The 17,944-nt window shown below is 31.6% G+C and overlaps 1 protein-coding gene across 1 annotated transcript in view; it reads left to right on the top strand.

Moving 5' to 3' along the window:
- The window catches only part of syngap1b (synaptic Ras GTPase activating protein 1b), a 74,250-nt gene that overhangs the window by 23,841 nt on the left and 32,465 nt on the right, over positions 1 to 17,944 (top strand). Inside the window, exons 5-8 of the mRNA XM_073847018.1 lie at positions 1,506 to 1,627; positions 9,365 to 9,518; positions 12,098 to 12,196; positions 15,591 to 15,830. Coding sequence (XP_073703119.1) covers positions 1,506 to 1,627; positions 9,365 to 9,518; positions 12,098 to 12,196; positions 15,591 to 15,830 — 615 coding nt within the window. The remainder of the gene's footprint in view (positions 1 to 1,505; positions 1,628 to 9,364; positions 9,519 to 12,097; positions 12,197 to 15,590; positions 15,831 to 17,944) is intronic.

The following is a 17,944-nucleotide window of genomic DNA, read 5'->3' as shown; positions in this document are numbered from 1 at the left end:
ATTTTATTTAAGTTTAAATGTTATTTTTATTTAAAAATTTTATATTTTTAATAGTACATATCTCAATAAATGTTATAATACTTTATATTATTAATAATAAAAATAATCAACCATATTTAAGAAAAGTAATTTTAATATTTATAAATAGATTTTTCACATACACACGCCTATTCATATAATTCACATAATATATTAAATATATAAAAAATTTTTTTTAACTTTTTCCAGTTTGCCTTTTTAATATAATAATAAATAAAGAATTTCTTTTTAAAAATTATTAAATAATGTTCTGAATTATATTATAATAAAATAATATTTTAAAAAAAATCCTTTATATTTTAATAGTACATATCCTAAATAAATGTTACAATACTTTATATTATTAATAATAAAAATAATCTTTTTTAAATCCTTTATTTTTTTAATAGTACATATCCTAAATAAATGTTAAGATACTTTATATTATTAATAAATTATAAATACCTTATATTATTAATAATAAAAATAATCAAACATATTTATAAAAAAGGAATTTTAATATTTATAAATAGATTTTTCACATACGCACACCTATTTAAATATAAAATCTATAAATTAATTGAAAACTTTTTTCATTTTGCCTTTTTAATGTAATAATAAAGAAAGAATTGCTTTTTAAAAATTCTTAATGTTATAATAATTTATCAAATTAATAATAATAAAAAATAATTGTAATATTTATAATAAATATATTTAAATATATATGTATAAATTGTGTATAATTATACAGGTGAAATATGTATGTATGTATGTATGTATTAATACTTTATATTATTAATTATAAAAAATAATCAATTATTTAATATTTATAATACACACCGATTTAAATTAAATATATAAATATATAAAATATGTAATTTTTTAATGTTGGCTTTTAATCTACTATAAGAAATGTTTTTTTTAATGCTTGCTTAATATTATAATATTAAGCAAGCATTTAAAAAAGCAGTTCTTATATTATATTAAAAGCCAACATTAAAAATTGTATATATTTAATTTAAATCGTTGTGTTATTATAAATATTAAATATTTGATTATTTTCTTTTTTGATCATTTTATATAATTAGTTGTAAAATAAAATAATTTATATAAAAAAATTACTTTAAAAACATTATATATTTTTTTTTAAATATAATAATAGATATGTTATAGTAGTTTATGAATAATAGTTAGAATAAATGTTTTTTTTTTATGTATCAACATTAAAATACTTTATCTGTAAAGTATTTGACAACTTCCTGCATACTGTATTATGTTTTATGTTTTATATGGTTTTTATGTTAAGATGATTTATACAGCGCTCATAAAGAAGTAAAGCACATGCCTTTGCAAATCACTTCATGGGGGCAAATATTACCCGTTCTTATACGTTTTGAAGTATCTGACTATGTAATCTAAATGCTATATTCCTTAGGTTTGTGTTCTGTGGTCATGCAAATTAATTCTGAGTCTGTTCTTTTTCTCAGAGTTTCCTCAGTAGAAGACTGAAGGGTTCCATTAAGCGGGCCAAGAGTCAGCCCAAACTGGACCGAACCAGCAGCTTCCGCCATATGATCCTCCCTCGTTTCCGCAGCGCCGACCAGGACCGGTAATGTCCCAGCTCTTCTTCCCATAACCGCATGATGAAACAGTGCTGTGTCAAAATAATCCACTTCAAAGCCTCTTTGGTGTGAATGAGCGTTGTACAGTCTTAAAGGGATAGTTTACTCAAAAATTTAAATTTGATTTAAATTGTTTTTATTGCTTATCTGTTTGATTGTTTATCTGCTTACCCCCAGGGCATCTTGTAGGTGACTTTGTTTCTTCAGTAGAACACAAACAAAGATTTTTAACTCAAATTAAACCCTGCAGCTCATGACAAAACATTGAGATCTTAAGACACCAAACAATCGGTCTGTGCAAGAAACTGAACAGTATTTATATAATTTTTTACCTCTGATCTATCGCAATAGCCAACTGTCCAGAGCACGTTCACAACAGCCAATGTTTTTTTGACTCTCAAAGCCGTGGAGCCCATTGACTGCCATTATAACTGACAGACTGCAACGCTGCACCATCAAGTTGTTCCAAACCTGTATGAGTTACTTTAACTTAAACAAAGATATTTGTCGGTAACCAAACTGTTTTTTAGTCAATGGCTACCATTAACTGTTTGGTTACCAGCATTCTTCAAAAATTTCTTCTTTTGTGTTCAAGAGAAGAAAGAAACTCATACAGGTTTAAAACAACATGGAAGTGAGTAATTGAAGACAGAATGTTTATTTTTCTGTCCCTTTATAGGTACAGTTCACTCAAAGATGTGCATAAATTATTTTCTTTCTTCTGTGAAACACAAAATAACACAAAATTGCAATTTTCTGGTGGTTTGGTGGTGAGTTATACTGTCAACCTTCAAAAAGGACCAAAAAGCACCATAAAACCATTGTATAAAAAAAAAAAAAAAAAAAAAATCTTCTAAATTCTTCGTCTTGTAAATCCTTATGGCAGCTTTGTATTGCACACTGAATAAAATTTAAATCATAAAAGTATAATTCACCCAAAAATGAAAATTACCCCATGATTTATTTACCCTTAAGCCATCATAGCATATGACTTTTTTCTTTTTTTGGACAAGTACAATTACAGTAATAAGAATGCCCTGGCTCTTCTACGCTTTATAATGGCTGTTGAGATTTTGAAGTCCGATAAAGTGCATCCATCCATCATAAAAAGTACCCCACAAGGCTCCATGGGTAATTAAGGACTTCTGAAGTGAATTAATGCATTTGTGTAAGAAAAATATCCATATTTTAAACTTTATAAATCTCTAACTGTTGTACACGTTCACAAGCGGATGACTTAAGAAGTAGGCGTAGTGTAAGCTCCAGTGAGAATATGATAGGTTTGAAACAACATGAGGGTGAGTAGAAAATGACAGAATTTAAATTATTTTGCTAAACTATCCCTTTAAAGGTTATGCATGTATTATTTTCTCTCTTCTGTGAAACACAAAATAAGATCCAAACTGCATTTTTTTTCCAGTGGTTTAGTGGTGAGTTATACTGTCAAACTGCAAAAAGATTAAAAAGAGTTCAAATGACTAATGCAGTACATTCCTCACCTTGTCAATCCATATGGTAGCTTTGTATGAGAAACCAACTGACATTTAAAGGGATACTTCACCCAAAAATGAAAATTACCCCATGGTTTGCTTACCCTCGAGTCATCCTAGGTGTATATGACTTTCAGACAAATACAATCTGAGTTATATTAAAAAAATGACCTGCCTCTTCCACGCTTTATAATGGCAGTGAATGGGTGTTGAGATTTTGAAGCCCAATAAAGTGCATCCATCCATCATAAAAAGTGCTCCACTTGGCTCCAGAGGTTAAAGGATTAGCTCACTTCTAGAACAAAAATTTACAGATAATTTACTCACCCCTTTGTCATCCAAGGTGTTCATGTCTTGAGGAAAACATTTCAGGAAATTTCTCCATATAGTGTACTTTTATGGTGCCCGTGAGTTTGAACTTCCAAAATGCATTTTAAATGAAGTTTCAGAGGGCTCTAAACAATCCCAGTTGAGCAAGAAGGGTGTTATCTAGCAAAACGATCGGTTATTTTCTAAAAAAAAAAAAAAAAAAGCTCTGCGTATTCCAGTTCAAGACATTTAGGGTATGTTGGAAAAAACCCCATCTCATTTCCTCCTTCAACTTCAAAATCATTGCTGTTTTACTTTTTTTTTTTTGTAAAGAGCGTTTGACCTTCTTTCCATGTTCACATCATAAACACTGGGTCAGTACTTATGCAGCAATGTAGGGCAGTTTTGAAGTTAGGAGAAGATGAGATTGGAGTTTTTCGACATAAAATGTCTTGAACCAGAGTGCACATGGTTATCACAGAGCTAGACAAGACGAAAATTTTTAGATTGAAAAGTATATAAATTGTACATTTTTAAAGAAAATAACCAATCGTTTCCCTAGATAAGACCTTTATTCCTTGGGTGGGATCATTTAGAGACATTTTGAAGCTGCATTGAACTGCATTTTGGAAGCTTAAACTCACGGTCACCATAAAAGTCTAGTACATGGAGAAATATCCTGAAAAGTTTTCCTTAAAAAAAAAAACATAATTTCTTTTCGACTAAAGAAAGAAAGACGTGAACATCTTGAATGACAAGTGGGTGAGTAAATTATCTGTACATTTCTGTTCTGGAAGTGAACTAATGTTTTAATGAAGGCCTTCTTAAAGCAAACTGATTCATTTGTGAAAGATAAATATATATATATATTTTTTTAAACTTCTGCTAATTGACCCCTCGCAGCTTAGTTGACAGGCGATCTGACTAATCATAACTTAAAACATTGTGTGTATTGACTTCTTTCTTATCTCAACACCCATTTACTGCCATTTTAAAGCTTGGAGGAGTCAGGACATTTTTAATATAACTCTGATTGTATTCGTCTGAGAAATGAAAGTCATGTACACCTAAGATGACTTAAGGCTGAGTAAATCATGGGATAATTTTCACTTTTGGGTGAAGTGTCCCTTTAAGTCATTATTCTCATATAGCCATGTACAGTAGAGCAGTCATTTTGTGTTTCATAAAAAAGAAGATAATATCAGATTGGAATAGAGGTCAGCAAACCATCATTTTTGGATGAACTGCTCTGTGAAATGCCAGTTTGCACTCTAATATCTCTCAATCTCAACCGTCCTCTAGTTCCTTATTATCCTTCTTCAAGGATCCCGACAGGTGCTGAGGTGCTCTTGTCATGGTTTATTCATTCATTTATTCATGCTTAGAGCCCTACGCTCACCCACGGTCAGCCTGTGGTCTTCCTAGAAAAAGGCAGGTCGTAGTTTTTGAAGTTCTCGCTCGGTTTGGACAGGGAAATGCTTTAGTGACGTTTCCTTTTCAAAGAGGGAGTTTTCGCTTTGTAGCTTTGAAACGAAGGCCGCGCTTCCGACCGTTTTGAGTGATTCAAACAGACAACTCCACTTTCATATAATCGTTTGATTCAGCCTTTAACTGGAATGGTGGTGAGCTGGATTGTGGTATGATGCACAAATGGAGTCTAACAGCTGGAGTGACAGCGTGGGGCGTAGAATTTCAGCACTGTGAACAGCGTCTCAGAAAAAGGATGCAATTCTTATACTGTGTTTCATTTTGAGATGTAATTGTGATACATTCCACCTGATCTCAAAGAGAACAGATAGCCAGGGTGATTTAAATATGCCACACATTCGATATGCACTGGAATTTTGTGTAGAAACCTCACTTTTCTTTTTGGATTTGACTGACCATGTCCCAAAAGCTTGTCTGTGTAGATGTGAGTGGGAAACTTCATCCAAATTCTGCCTTCATTTCTACACCCTCATGTCATTCCAAAAACAAAATGAGGATCTTTGGAAAATGTCCAAGTGGTTCTTTTCCATACAAATGAAAGTTAATGGTGATTTGTGCTGTCAGGCTGAATAGAAGATAAAAGCTTCATGTTAAAGGTTGTATCAGCGATTTCAAGCCTGAAACATAAAGTGTCAAATTCAGCTGACCTTTCTTCATGATCCGCTCGCTGCCTGCCCCATAAATTGGCTATAAAAAAACCACGTCTCTGTGGTCAGCCTAGGGTCCGAGATATGCCAAAAAAACAATCGGTGCTACCAACGATTCCACAGCAAAACAAACAGTGTTCCAACCAATCACCGTCAGGGGGTTGGTGTTGTGGACTTTCGCTCTGCCTCCCTCACATCCCTGCACCAGTACGAAAGTCCACAACACCAATTGTTGCTCTATTGTCCTGTCGTTCTATTTATCTGTTATTCTATCGTTCTATCTATCTATCTATCTATTGTTCTATCTATTGCTCTATCATTCTATCTGTCATTCTATCTTTCTGTCTATCTGTTGTTCCATCGTTCTATCGTTTAATCTATTGCTCTATCGTCCTGTTTCTCTATCATTCTGTCTATCATTCTATCTATTGTTCTATTGCCCTTATTGTTCTATCTGTCTATCTATCTGTTGATCCATCGTTCTGTTGTTCTGTCTATTGCTCTATCTTCCTGATGCTCTATCATCCTGTCACTCCATCGATTTTATCTGTCTGTCGCTGTATCTGTTGCTCTATCGTCCTGTTATTCGATCAATCTGTCTATCGTCCAATTTATCTGTCCTTATCTATCGCTCTATCATTCTATCTGTTGTTCTATCATTCTATATATCTGTTTTATCATTCTATCATTGTATCGTTCTGTCTGTCATTTGATCTTTTATCTATCTGTTTTTCTTTTGTTTTATCTATTTCTCTATCGTCCAGTTGCTCTATCGTTCTGTCTATTGTTCTATCTATCTACTGCTCTATCATTTTATCTGTCTATTCTTTCTTTCTATCTATCACTCTGTCTGTCTGTTGTTCTATCATTCTATCTGTCGTTTTATCTATCTTTCATTCTATCTACTGCTCTATCGTCCTGTCATTCTATCATTCTATCGTTCTATCTCTCTATTGTTCTATCATTCTATCTGTCGTTCTATATATTGCTCTATCTTCCTGACGCTCTATCGCCCTGTTGCTCTATCGTTCTATCTCTCTGTCTATCATTTTATCTATCTTTCATTCTATCTACTGCTCTATAGTCCTGTCATTCTGTCATTCTATCTATCGTTCTATCTGTTGTTCTATTATTCTATCTATTGCTCTATCTTCCTGGCACTCTATCGTCATGTCGCTCTATCGCTCATTTTATCTGCCTATTCTTTCTGTCTTTCTATCTATGTGTTGTTGTGTCATTCTATCTATCGTTCTATCTACTGCTCTGTTGTCCTGTTGCTCTATTGTTCTATCATTTTATCTGCCTGTTCTTTCTGTCTTTCTATCTATCTGTTGTTGTATCATTCTATCGTTCTATCTACTGCTCTATCTTCCTGATGCTCTATCGTCCTGTCGCTCTATCCTTCTATCATTTTATCTGCCTATTCCTTCTGTCTTTCTGTCTATCTGTTGTTCTATAATTCTATCTATCGTTCTATCTATCTGTTGTTCTGTCATTCTATCAGTCTATCTACTGCTCTATCTTCCTGATGCTCTATCGTCCTGTCGCTCTATCGTTCTATCTTTCTGTCTATCATTTTATCTATCTTTCATTCTATCTACTGCTCTATAGTCCTGTCATTCTGTCATTCTATCTATCGTTCTATCTGTTGTTCTATTATTCTATCTATTGCTCTATCTTCCTGGCACTCTATCGTCCTGTCGCTCTATCGCTCATTTTATCTGCCTATTCTTTCTGTCTTTCTATCTATGTGTTGTTGTGTCATTCTATCTATCATTCTATCTACTGCTCTGTTGTCCTGTTGCTCTATTGTTTTATCATTTTATCTGCCTGTTCTTTCTGTCTTTCTATCTATCTGTTGTTGTATCATTCTATCGTTCTATCTACTGCTCTATCTTCCTGATGCTCTATCGTCCTGTCGCTCTATCCTTCTATCATTTTATCTGCCTATTCCTTCTGTCTTTCTGTCTATCTGTTGTTCTATAATTCTATCTATCGTTCTATCTATCTGTTGTTCTGTCATTCTATCAGTCTATCTACTGCTCTATCTTCCTGATGCTCTATCGTCCTGTCGCTCTATCGTTCTATCTTTCTGTCTATCATTTTATTAATCTTTCATTCTATCTATTGTCCTGTCGCTCTATTCTTCTATCATTTTATCTGCCTATTCCTTCTGTCTTTCTGTCTATCTGTTGTTCTATCATTCTATCTACCGTTCTATCTATCTGTTGTTCTGTCATTCTATCAGTCTATCTACTGCTCTATCTTCCTGATGCTCTATCGTCCTTTCATTCTGTCTTTCTATCTATCGCTCTATCGCCCTGTCGCTCTCGTTCTATAGTTTTATCTATCTTTCATTCTATCTACTGCTCTATCGTCCTGTCATTCTATCGTTCTGTCTATCTATCATTCTATATATCTATCTAGGCAGCAGACAGGATATAGTGATATATAGTGCATGAAACTACTTTTATGGTACTTGTTGGTTGCTTAATATCATATTTAAAGCAGCCCCTGGTCTCTTTATATGGATAAAAGCTCCTTTGTCATTCTGCTAAACATCTCCTTTTGTGTTCCTCGAAACAGAATAGTCATTTTTCCATCTCTGTCCAGTTGTCCTCTTGTTGCTGCTGCATCTCAGTCCTTCATTCTGTCTGTCTGTCTTTGTCTTCCTCCTTTCAGTTCCCACAGTTTACGTAACATTTTGATTTCCTCTGAGAAGTCTCTCGCTGTCTCACTATTCAAGCTGTCTCTCTCTCTCTTTCTCTCTCCCCCTCCCTCCTCCACTCGCTCTATCATTTCTTTCATTCTGACTCACTCCTTTGGGTCTATTTTTATACCCTCCATCTCTTTCTCTCGGTCTCTCTCTCTCTCTCCCTCTCTCCCACACTGTATGTACTTAACGCTGTGAGGCTGAATGTATACATACAGTGAGTCTCAGAAGACGCAGGGGAAGCGATACATCACTAGTAGGGATCTAACAATTTATCATACTTTTTCTCTTGGTATTTATATAATTGTACTTCTCGATAAGTTTGTCAATCTTCTCTTCAGCTCTTTCAAGGGTTTGTGGCTCTAAACTGCAAAAGTCTGTGTGGGTGTATGTGTGTGTGGGTGGGTGTTTGCAGGTACAGAGAGGTGAATGTGTATGTTGTTTTGCAACGTAATGGTGCTCATATTTGTGCTGAGACTGATTAGAAACTGTCTGCATGTGTGCGAGTAAAACTTTTGACTTTTAATATAATTAAGGGCCAAATTTTATTAAACTATATTATTTTAACTTGCGTCCTAATTGCTAATTAATAACCATTCAGTTGAACCAATGAAATCAAATCCACCATAAATAGCTTAGTCATTATCAGTATTTTTAGCACAAACAGTTATTTATTAAGTTATTTTAAAATTAGGTTTATTTTTTTATTATTTTAGTACCTATGGAAAACAGACAGAAAGAGTTATGATAAGAAACTTTTTTGTTAATTAATGTAGCATTTTTTTTTTCATATAGTCAGATCTGCCACATGGTTAAACTTACTTTTTATCCTATTTAAACTATAAACTAAATACTATGTGCATGCTATTTGAATGCAAAAACATTCATCCTATTCTCTAATAACCCACAATCCACAATTTAATCACTCAGATGCTGATGACGTTCACAATTCACAGAGAAAAAACTTCCAAAGGAACTGGACTTGTGTAATATCAAATGAAATACTGACCCCGGCATGTAGGCGTATGATGTAAGAGCGTCGTCTCTCTCAGACCTGCTGTTATTGCTCCCTCGCAGGACTCGTCTGATGCAGAGCTTCAAAGAATCACACTCCCATGAGTCTTTGCTGTCTCCCAGCAGCGCAGCCGAGGCCTTGGATTTGACACTTGATGAAGACGCCGTCATCAAGCCTGTTCACTCCAGTATACTGGGACAGGAGTACTGTTTTGAGGTGATTCATAGCAAAAGTTACACTTCAGACTCATAAGTTGCTCTATCTATCTATCTATCTATCTATCTATCTATCTATCTATCTATCTATCTATCTATCTATCTATCTATCTATCTATCTATCTATCTATCTATCTATCTATCTATCTATCTATCTATCTGTTCTATCTATCTGTTCTATTTATCTATCTATGGTTCTGTCGCTCTGTCACTATTATTCTGTCGCTCTATCGTTCTATCATTCTATTGTTCTATCATTCTGTCGCTCTATCTATTATTTTGTTGCTTTATTGTTTTATCTATCTATTGTTCTATCATTTTATCATTCTATTTATCATGCTATCATTCTGTCACTTTATCTATTATTCTGTCACTCTACCGTTTTATCTATCTATCTATCTATCTATCTATCTATCTATCTATCTATCTATCTATCTATCATCTATCTATCTATCTATCTATCTATCTATCTATCTATCTATCTATCGTCTATCTATCGTCTATCTATCTATCTATCTATCTATCTATCTATCTATCTATCTATCTATCTATCTATCTATCTATCTATCTATCGTTCTATCATCTATCTATCATTCTGTCACTCTTTCTGTCACTCCATCATTCTATTTTGTTCTATCGTTCTCTGTATCTATCTATTGTTCTATCGCATTATCTAACAATCAGTCTATCCTTTCTGTTGTCTATATTTTCTATATCTATCTATGGTTCTGTCGCTCTGTCACTATTATTCTGTCGCTCTATCGTTCTATCATTCTATTGTTCTATCATTCTGTCACTCTATCTATTATTTTGTTGCTTTATTGTTTTATCTATCTATTGTTCTATCATTTTATCATTCTATTTATCATGCTATCATTCTGTCACTTTATCTATTATTCTGTCACTCTACCGTTTTATCTATCTAACTAACTATCTATCTATCTATCTATCTGTCTATCTATCTATCTATCTATCTATCTATCTATCTATCTATCTATCTATCTATCTATCTATCTATCTATCTATCTATCTATCGTCTATCTATCTATCTATCTATCTATCTATCTATCTATCTATCTATCTGTCTATCTATCGTTCTATCGTTCTATCGTTCTGTCTATCTATTGTTGTCGCTCTTTCTGTCGCTCTATCGTTCTATTCTGTTGCTGTATCGTATTATCTAACAATCAGTCTATCTTTTCTGTTGTCTATCTTTTCTTTTCTATCTATCTATCGCTCTGTCGCTCAGTCTATTATTCTGTCATTCTATCTATCAATCGATCTATCTTATGTTGTACTGTTCTATTTATATGTTGTTCTCTGTCAGTCGTTCTATCTTTTCTGTGGTTCTATCTATCATTCTATTGTCATTCTGTTCTATCATTCTATTGTTCTATCATTCTGTCGCTCTATCTATTATTATGTCGCTCTATCATTTTATCTATCTATCTATCTATCTATCTATCTATCTATCTATCTATCTATCTATCTATCTATCTATCTATCTATCTATCTGTCTGTCTGTCTGTCTATCTATCTATCTATCTATCCTTCTATCGTTCTGTCTATCTATTGTTGTCGCTCTTTCTGTCGCTCTATCGTTCTATTTTGTTTTATTGTTCTATGTATCTATCTATTCTGTTGCTGTATCGTATTATCTAACAATCAGTCTATCTTTTCTGTTGTCTATCTATCGCTCTGTCGCTCAGTCTATTATTCTGTCATTCTATCTATCAATCGATCTATCTTATGTTGTACTGTTCTATGTTGTTCTGTCTGTCAGTCGTTCTATCTTTTCTGTGGTTCTATCTATCATTCTATTGTCATTCTGTTCTATCATTCTGTCGCTCTATCTATTATTATGTTGCTCTATCGTTTTATCTATCTATCTATCTATCTATCTATCTATCTATCTATCTATCTATCTATCTATCTATCTATCTATCTATCTACCTATCTATCTATCTATCTATCTATCTATCTATCTATCTATCTATCTATCTATCTATCTATCTATCTATCTATCTATCTATCTATCTATCTATCTATCTATCTATCTGTCTATCTGTCGTTCTATCGTTCTATTTATCTATCGTTCTATCATCTATCTATCATTCTGTCGCTCTTTCTGTCACTCCATCGTTCTATTTTGTTCTATCGTTGTCTGTATCTATCTATTGTTCTATCGCATTATCTAACAATCAGTCTATCTTTTCTGTTGTCTATCTTTTCTTTCTATCTATCTATCGTTCTGTCGCTCTATCTATTATTCTGTCGCTCCGTCTTTCTATCTTTTGTTCTGTCGTTCGATCCATCAATCGTTCTATCTTTCTGTAATTCTGCATCTTGTTTTCAGGCATTGAAATGTAATTTTAAATGCATCTCAATTCATATCTTCACAGCCCTGTCTGTCTGAACAATGAAATCTGTTAATTTTCTGTCGAAATCACGCGTTTCACCTTTAATCATCAAATGCATGAGTATATTAACTCCAGCGCCCTGTGGAATTTTGTTGCTCTTTCTTATCATTATAATTATGCAGATGGTTGAAACTGTGAAACTCATTATTCCTTTCCTTAGGTGATAACTGCTTCAGGAACAAAGTGTTTTGCCTGTCGGTCGGCTGCGGAGCGAGACAAATGGATAGAGAATCTGCAAAGAGCTGTCAAACCAAACAAAGTGAGTGAAAAGAAGAAAAAGAAAAGAGGACCTCTCCAGTTCTCTTTCCTCTTCTTCCATGACTGCATCAGTATAACAACCTCTCCTGTCATTTCCATCTTCACACTCTTTTTACCCTCTCTGGTATTTGTAGGATTCCTGAATGAACTTGCCTGTCTTATAATGAAATAATTCCTTTCTTTTTTAATCTGGTATACTTAGATATACTTATCCCCAAAATACTGGATTCTCCTGCAGACGTCTATTGGCTGTGTCTGTCGTGAGGGTTTTGATTGGGTGGGCTTTAAAAAGAGAGCGGTGTGGATTGACTCGTCCAGATGTTCAGTCAGCGGGAGTTTGGGCTGAATCATGTTGCGTGGAGAACATGACACAGGCATCCAAAATTGATCAGCCTGCTTAGTCTTGAAACAGATGCGTTGTCAATATTACAATAATCCAGGACAGACCAAGGGTGTTCGCTAGTTTGGTTTGTTGGCTGATTAGTTGAAGAAGTTTCTAAAGTGATAGAAAAAGCCACAGATGTGCATCACTGATTAGTTCACAGCAAACCACTGAAGCGCTGACTGACAGAAAACATGATTTGAACATATGGTACATAACAATAATACCATGATTTTGGACATGTACCATAGGTATACCTTGTTTATTTTTAAGCTTACTATCGTTTCTTTGACATAGTCACAGATGGTCACTGACCATCAAAACTGGGAAGCTCTAATCAGAATTAATAGGTAACTTTTATTGATTGAGGTCAAGTTTTAAGGCTCTCCGTAGTAAGTAAATTAGATATTCACAATCGAAACTGTATACTTTTATTATTTTATTTGTGAATTATTATTTAGAGTCAAAAACTCAGGTCATATATAAAAATAAATACTATAAATATAAATACATTAAGAATCAAATCAAATGACCTTTTCTGTCACATGAATATTTATACATTTATATTTATGTTTATTTTTAATAAAAATGTTAATGTCATTAAAATGTATTTTTTTATTAACAATTATTATTATTATTATTATTATTATTATTATTATTATTATTATTATTATTATATTAATAATAAATGTAGTGTTAATATAAATATATTTATCTTTAATATATATTTTTTATTATAATAATAATTGCTATTTATTATTTAAAGTTGGTCAGCAACTCAGGTCATATATAAAAATAAATTCTATAAATATAAATAAATTAATAATAAATTCCTTTACTGTCACATTTATATTTTTAAATAAATATATGAATGCCATTAAAATGTATTTTCTATTAACTATATATATATATATATATATATATATATATATATATAATATTAATAATTGCTATTTATTATTTAAAGTTGTTTAGAAACTCAGGTCATATATAAAAATAAATACTATAAATAAAAATTCATTAATAATAAATCAAATCAAGATACCTTTACTGTCACATTTACAATTATACTTTATTTATATTTTTAAATAAATATATTAATGCCATCAAAATGTATTTTCTATTAACAAAGAAAATACATATTCTCACAAATATTCTCATTCAGGTGTGTCCAAACTTTTGGTCTGTACTGTAGATATGAATTCAACTGAAAAAACTTGTGAAAAAATATCTTTCAGGTGGTCATATAGCAAATAGTGGAGCTCTGCAGCCACCTACTGGTAAAAGTTTTATTTATTTATTTTTTACTTTTAAAACTGGATTTTCCAAAAGATGGGCAAAAATCTTACACTAAACCATGTGGAATTATCCATGTTATCCCCATGAATTAAAGTTAGAAATGTGGGTCTTTTATAAAGTGAATTTTACATAAAAAAGCAGTTTTTGTATAAAAACCCATTTAAAAAAATATTTATTTATTAATTTATATATATTTTAAAAATATCTCTAACCCACTGAAAACTGCACAAATGTAGAGTAAAAACTTTAATAAACAGAAAAATATACAGAACAGACCAAAAGTTTGGACACACCTTCTCATTCATTTGAATGAGAAGGTGTGTCCAAACTTTTGGTCTGTACTATAGATATATATTATCTAACAATCAGTCTATCTTTTCTGTTGTCTATCTTTTCTTTCTATCTATCTATCTATCTATCTATCTATCTATCTATCTATCTATCTATCTATCTATCTATCTATCTATCTATCTATCTATCTATCTATCTATCTATCTATCCATCTATCTATTTATCTATCTATCTATCTATCTATCTATCTATCTATCTATCTATCTATCTATCTATCTATCTTTCTATCACTCTGTCGCTCTATCTATTATTCTGTCGCTCTGACAGAATCTGTCTGTCTGTCTATCTATCTATCTATTGTTCTGTCGCTCTATCATTCTATCTATCTGTTGTTCTATCTATCTTTTCTGTTGTTCTATCTATCATTCTATTGTTCTATCGTTCTGTCAGTTATTTTTGTCACTCTATCATTCTGCTTATCTGTTGTTCTATCTATCTATCGTTCTGTCTTGTTGTGTTGACTATCTTTCTATGTTGGTCTGTCTGTCGTTCTATCTATCGTTCTATTGTTCTATCAATCTGTTGCTCTATCTATTATTCTGTCCCTTATTTTGAGTTTGTCAGAAACTCAGGTCATATAAAAATAAATACTATAAATATTTATAAATGTATAAATTTATTTATATTTATTTATAATTAATATATTAATGTAATTAAAATGCATTTTTTATTAACAATAACAATTATTATCATTATTATAGGATGGACAGAAATTTAATATATATAAATATATAAATATAAATATATATATAAATATATTCATAATAAGTTGTGTTCATAAAATAATATCAATTATTAATATTATTGGACATAAATTCAGATCATTTATAAATATTATAAATCTAAATATATAAATAATAATGTTTTGTTACATTACTTTATGTTAATAATTTTAATAATAGTTTCTATAATTACAATAATTAGGTTTAATTGCTATTTACTTAAAGTACCATGGTATATGAATATGGTAATTCCTCAGTAACATGGTATATATCAGAATACCACAGTATTACCATCTGAGACCGTGACTGTAGCATGTTATCAACACTTTATTTTTTTAATGAAAGGACTGCAGCTTTGGAAATCTGTTTTTCAGGCTATATTGAGTGCATCTATGATTGCCAGTACAAAGTGGCATTTTGATGGGTCTAATGACTCATCATTCTGTGAGACACTCCAGCACTTTAGACATGCTGTAGGTGTTAGACTAACAACAGTTCAGATCGTTATCCTTTCTAAATCACTGCAGTCTCTCCTGTCTGTCCCACATGCTTGACGACACATCTCAAGTTCTGCAAACCCCTTCAACAGCCTCATCTACAGTTTATATGGTGCAAATATGATTCTGTGTTTCCACCCTCAGGACAACAGTCGACGAGTCGACAACGTTCTGAAGCTGTGGATCATCGAGGCCCGTGAACTCCCACCCAAAAAGCGCTATTATTGTGAGCTGTGCTTGGATGACATGCTTTACGCCCGCACCACCAGCAAACCCCGAACCGATACTGTCTTCTGGGGTGAGCACTTTGAGTTCAACAACCTGCCAGCTGTCCGCAACCTCCGCCTTCATCTTTACAAAGAGACGGACAAGAAAAGACGCAAGGTACAAGATCACCTGTATATTCAGTCAAACCAAAAAATATTCAGACACTTTCAGCATTTCTCACTTAAAGGAACCGTATGTAGGATTGTGGCCAAAACCGGTACTGCAATCACTTTCAAAATACTGTAGAACGGTGTATCCCCTCCCGCTCCCCCCTGACTCGAGGTTGCCAGCTAAGCTGCAGGATTCAGCAGGAACGTAGGCTGCTACAAGGAGCTTCCAATGGCAAGTGACGAGTCCTACACAGTAATTTTTTTTCTACTGTTAATTATGTTTATGCTTCACGAGAGATGTTTTGCGAAGTAATTATGTACCGCAAAAATGTACTAATGGCGATTAGCCAAATATTTCGTAAAGATGTATTGTAATACCACATTTCAGTCGGAACAGATTGTTTTCATACCCTGCTAGTGGTGCGATATCAAGCTTTTTATGAACGCATTTAGCCAAAAGTTAGCCAAACATAGATGAATCTTACCTGTCCAGGAGAAAATTAGCAACAATGTCTGTCTTCAAATTCTTCTCCGTTTTCAGCCGTCTGCATCTTTCAAAGGCATCTCCTATACAAATCCTTGTGTGATTTCGGACTTTGTCACGACGTATTTCGGATTCATAACGAGGTCTTTTAGGTTTCGTAACGTTATACATGTTTTATCCGACACGTTCGTAGCTGCAGCTGTAATTAGAGCAGAGCTGGCAACCCGGATGACAAAACTCTACTGACTTTGTGATTAGTCGATAGCTGGAGGGTGGAGCCTCAGGCCAAAACACAAAATGACAACAATAACATCAGTTGTGGGCTGCAACTTTCACTTTTAAATGACAATATCCTGGCCAGACCACTGTTGTCAGTGATATAAGTCTTTGAAATGAACATGATTTCTTAATGTCTAGTGACATATCAGGGACATTTTATGATTAACTGAAATTTTTTTTTTTTACATACAGTTCCTTTAATCACAGTACATTTGCTATAGTTCAGAAAATGGTAATAAAATATGACAAGAACTCAAGAGTTAAACTGTGTCAGAACAAATTCATCTTGATAATCTCAGATAACTTAGAAAGGTATGTAACAAAACTTGTTCAGGTCAAAGTCCCACGCTTTTATCAATTACTTACTTATACAGTTTACTTTATATTGTCCTGCACCCACTAGTAAAAAATATCACAAATTATATCTGGTGTTTGAATAATTTTTGGTTTGACTGTATATATAAAATGTGTATATAAAAAAATATGTATGTAAAATTTAATATATATATATATATATTACAAAAATGTATGCTTATATTTTATGGTAATATAAATGTAATTATATTTAAAAAGTGTGTACTTTATTTAAGTATATATAAAAGTGTAAAAAAAAAAGTATAAGTAGCATATAGCAAAATTATATTAAAATTATTTATATTAAAATTATTTATATTTTTTATTTATGAATTTAAAAATGACCATAAAATATACATTGATTCAATATATGTAATATTTTCAGAACACATACAAGTGTATGTGTATTTATTTATTATGTGTATAATTTATATATTAATTATTATTTATTACTAGAAATTATTATTATATTATAAAGACTTATTATATATTAAGAGTATTTATCATTTTAAAATTAACTTTACAACATTAATAAATTATATTATATAAGCTATTATTATATTATATAATATATTACAATAATATATATAAATGGTATATTTTTATTTTTATTATTAATTTTAAATATTAAATTATTGATATTTAATTTTTTTATTATTTTTTTTAATTATTTATTTTGTTATATATATACAGTATATGCATGAATATGAATATATATATATATATATATATATATATATATATATATATATAAATAACATATATATATAAAAATAACATATATATATATATATATATATATATATATATATATATATATATATATGTATGTTATTTTTATTTATATCTAATATTATTTATACATATATGACATTATTTTTATTATTATTTAAACATTAAATTGTTTGATATAGAAATTTAATATAGAAATGTTATTATATTATTATCGGAAGATTTTAAAAAAAAAAATAATAATAAATAAATATATATATATATATATATAT

The sequence above is a fragment of the Garra rufa genome, chromosome 9 (assembly GCF_049309525.1).
Source record: "Garra rufa chromosome 9, GarRuf1.0, whole genome shotgun sequence".
NCBI classification, from domain to species: Eukaryota; Metazoa; Chordata; class Actinopteri; order Cypriniformes; family Cyprinidae; genus Garra; species Garra rufa.
The sequence above is the reverse complement of the archived record's forward strand: the minus strand, read 5'-3'. Positions and strand labels throughout refer to the sequence as shown.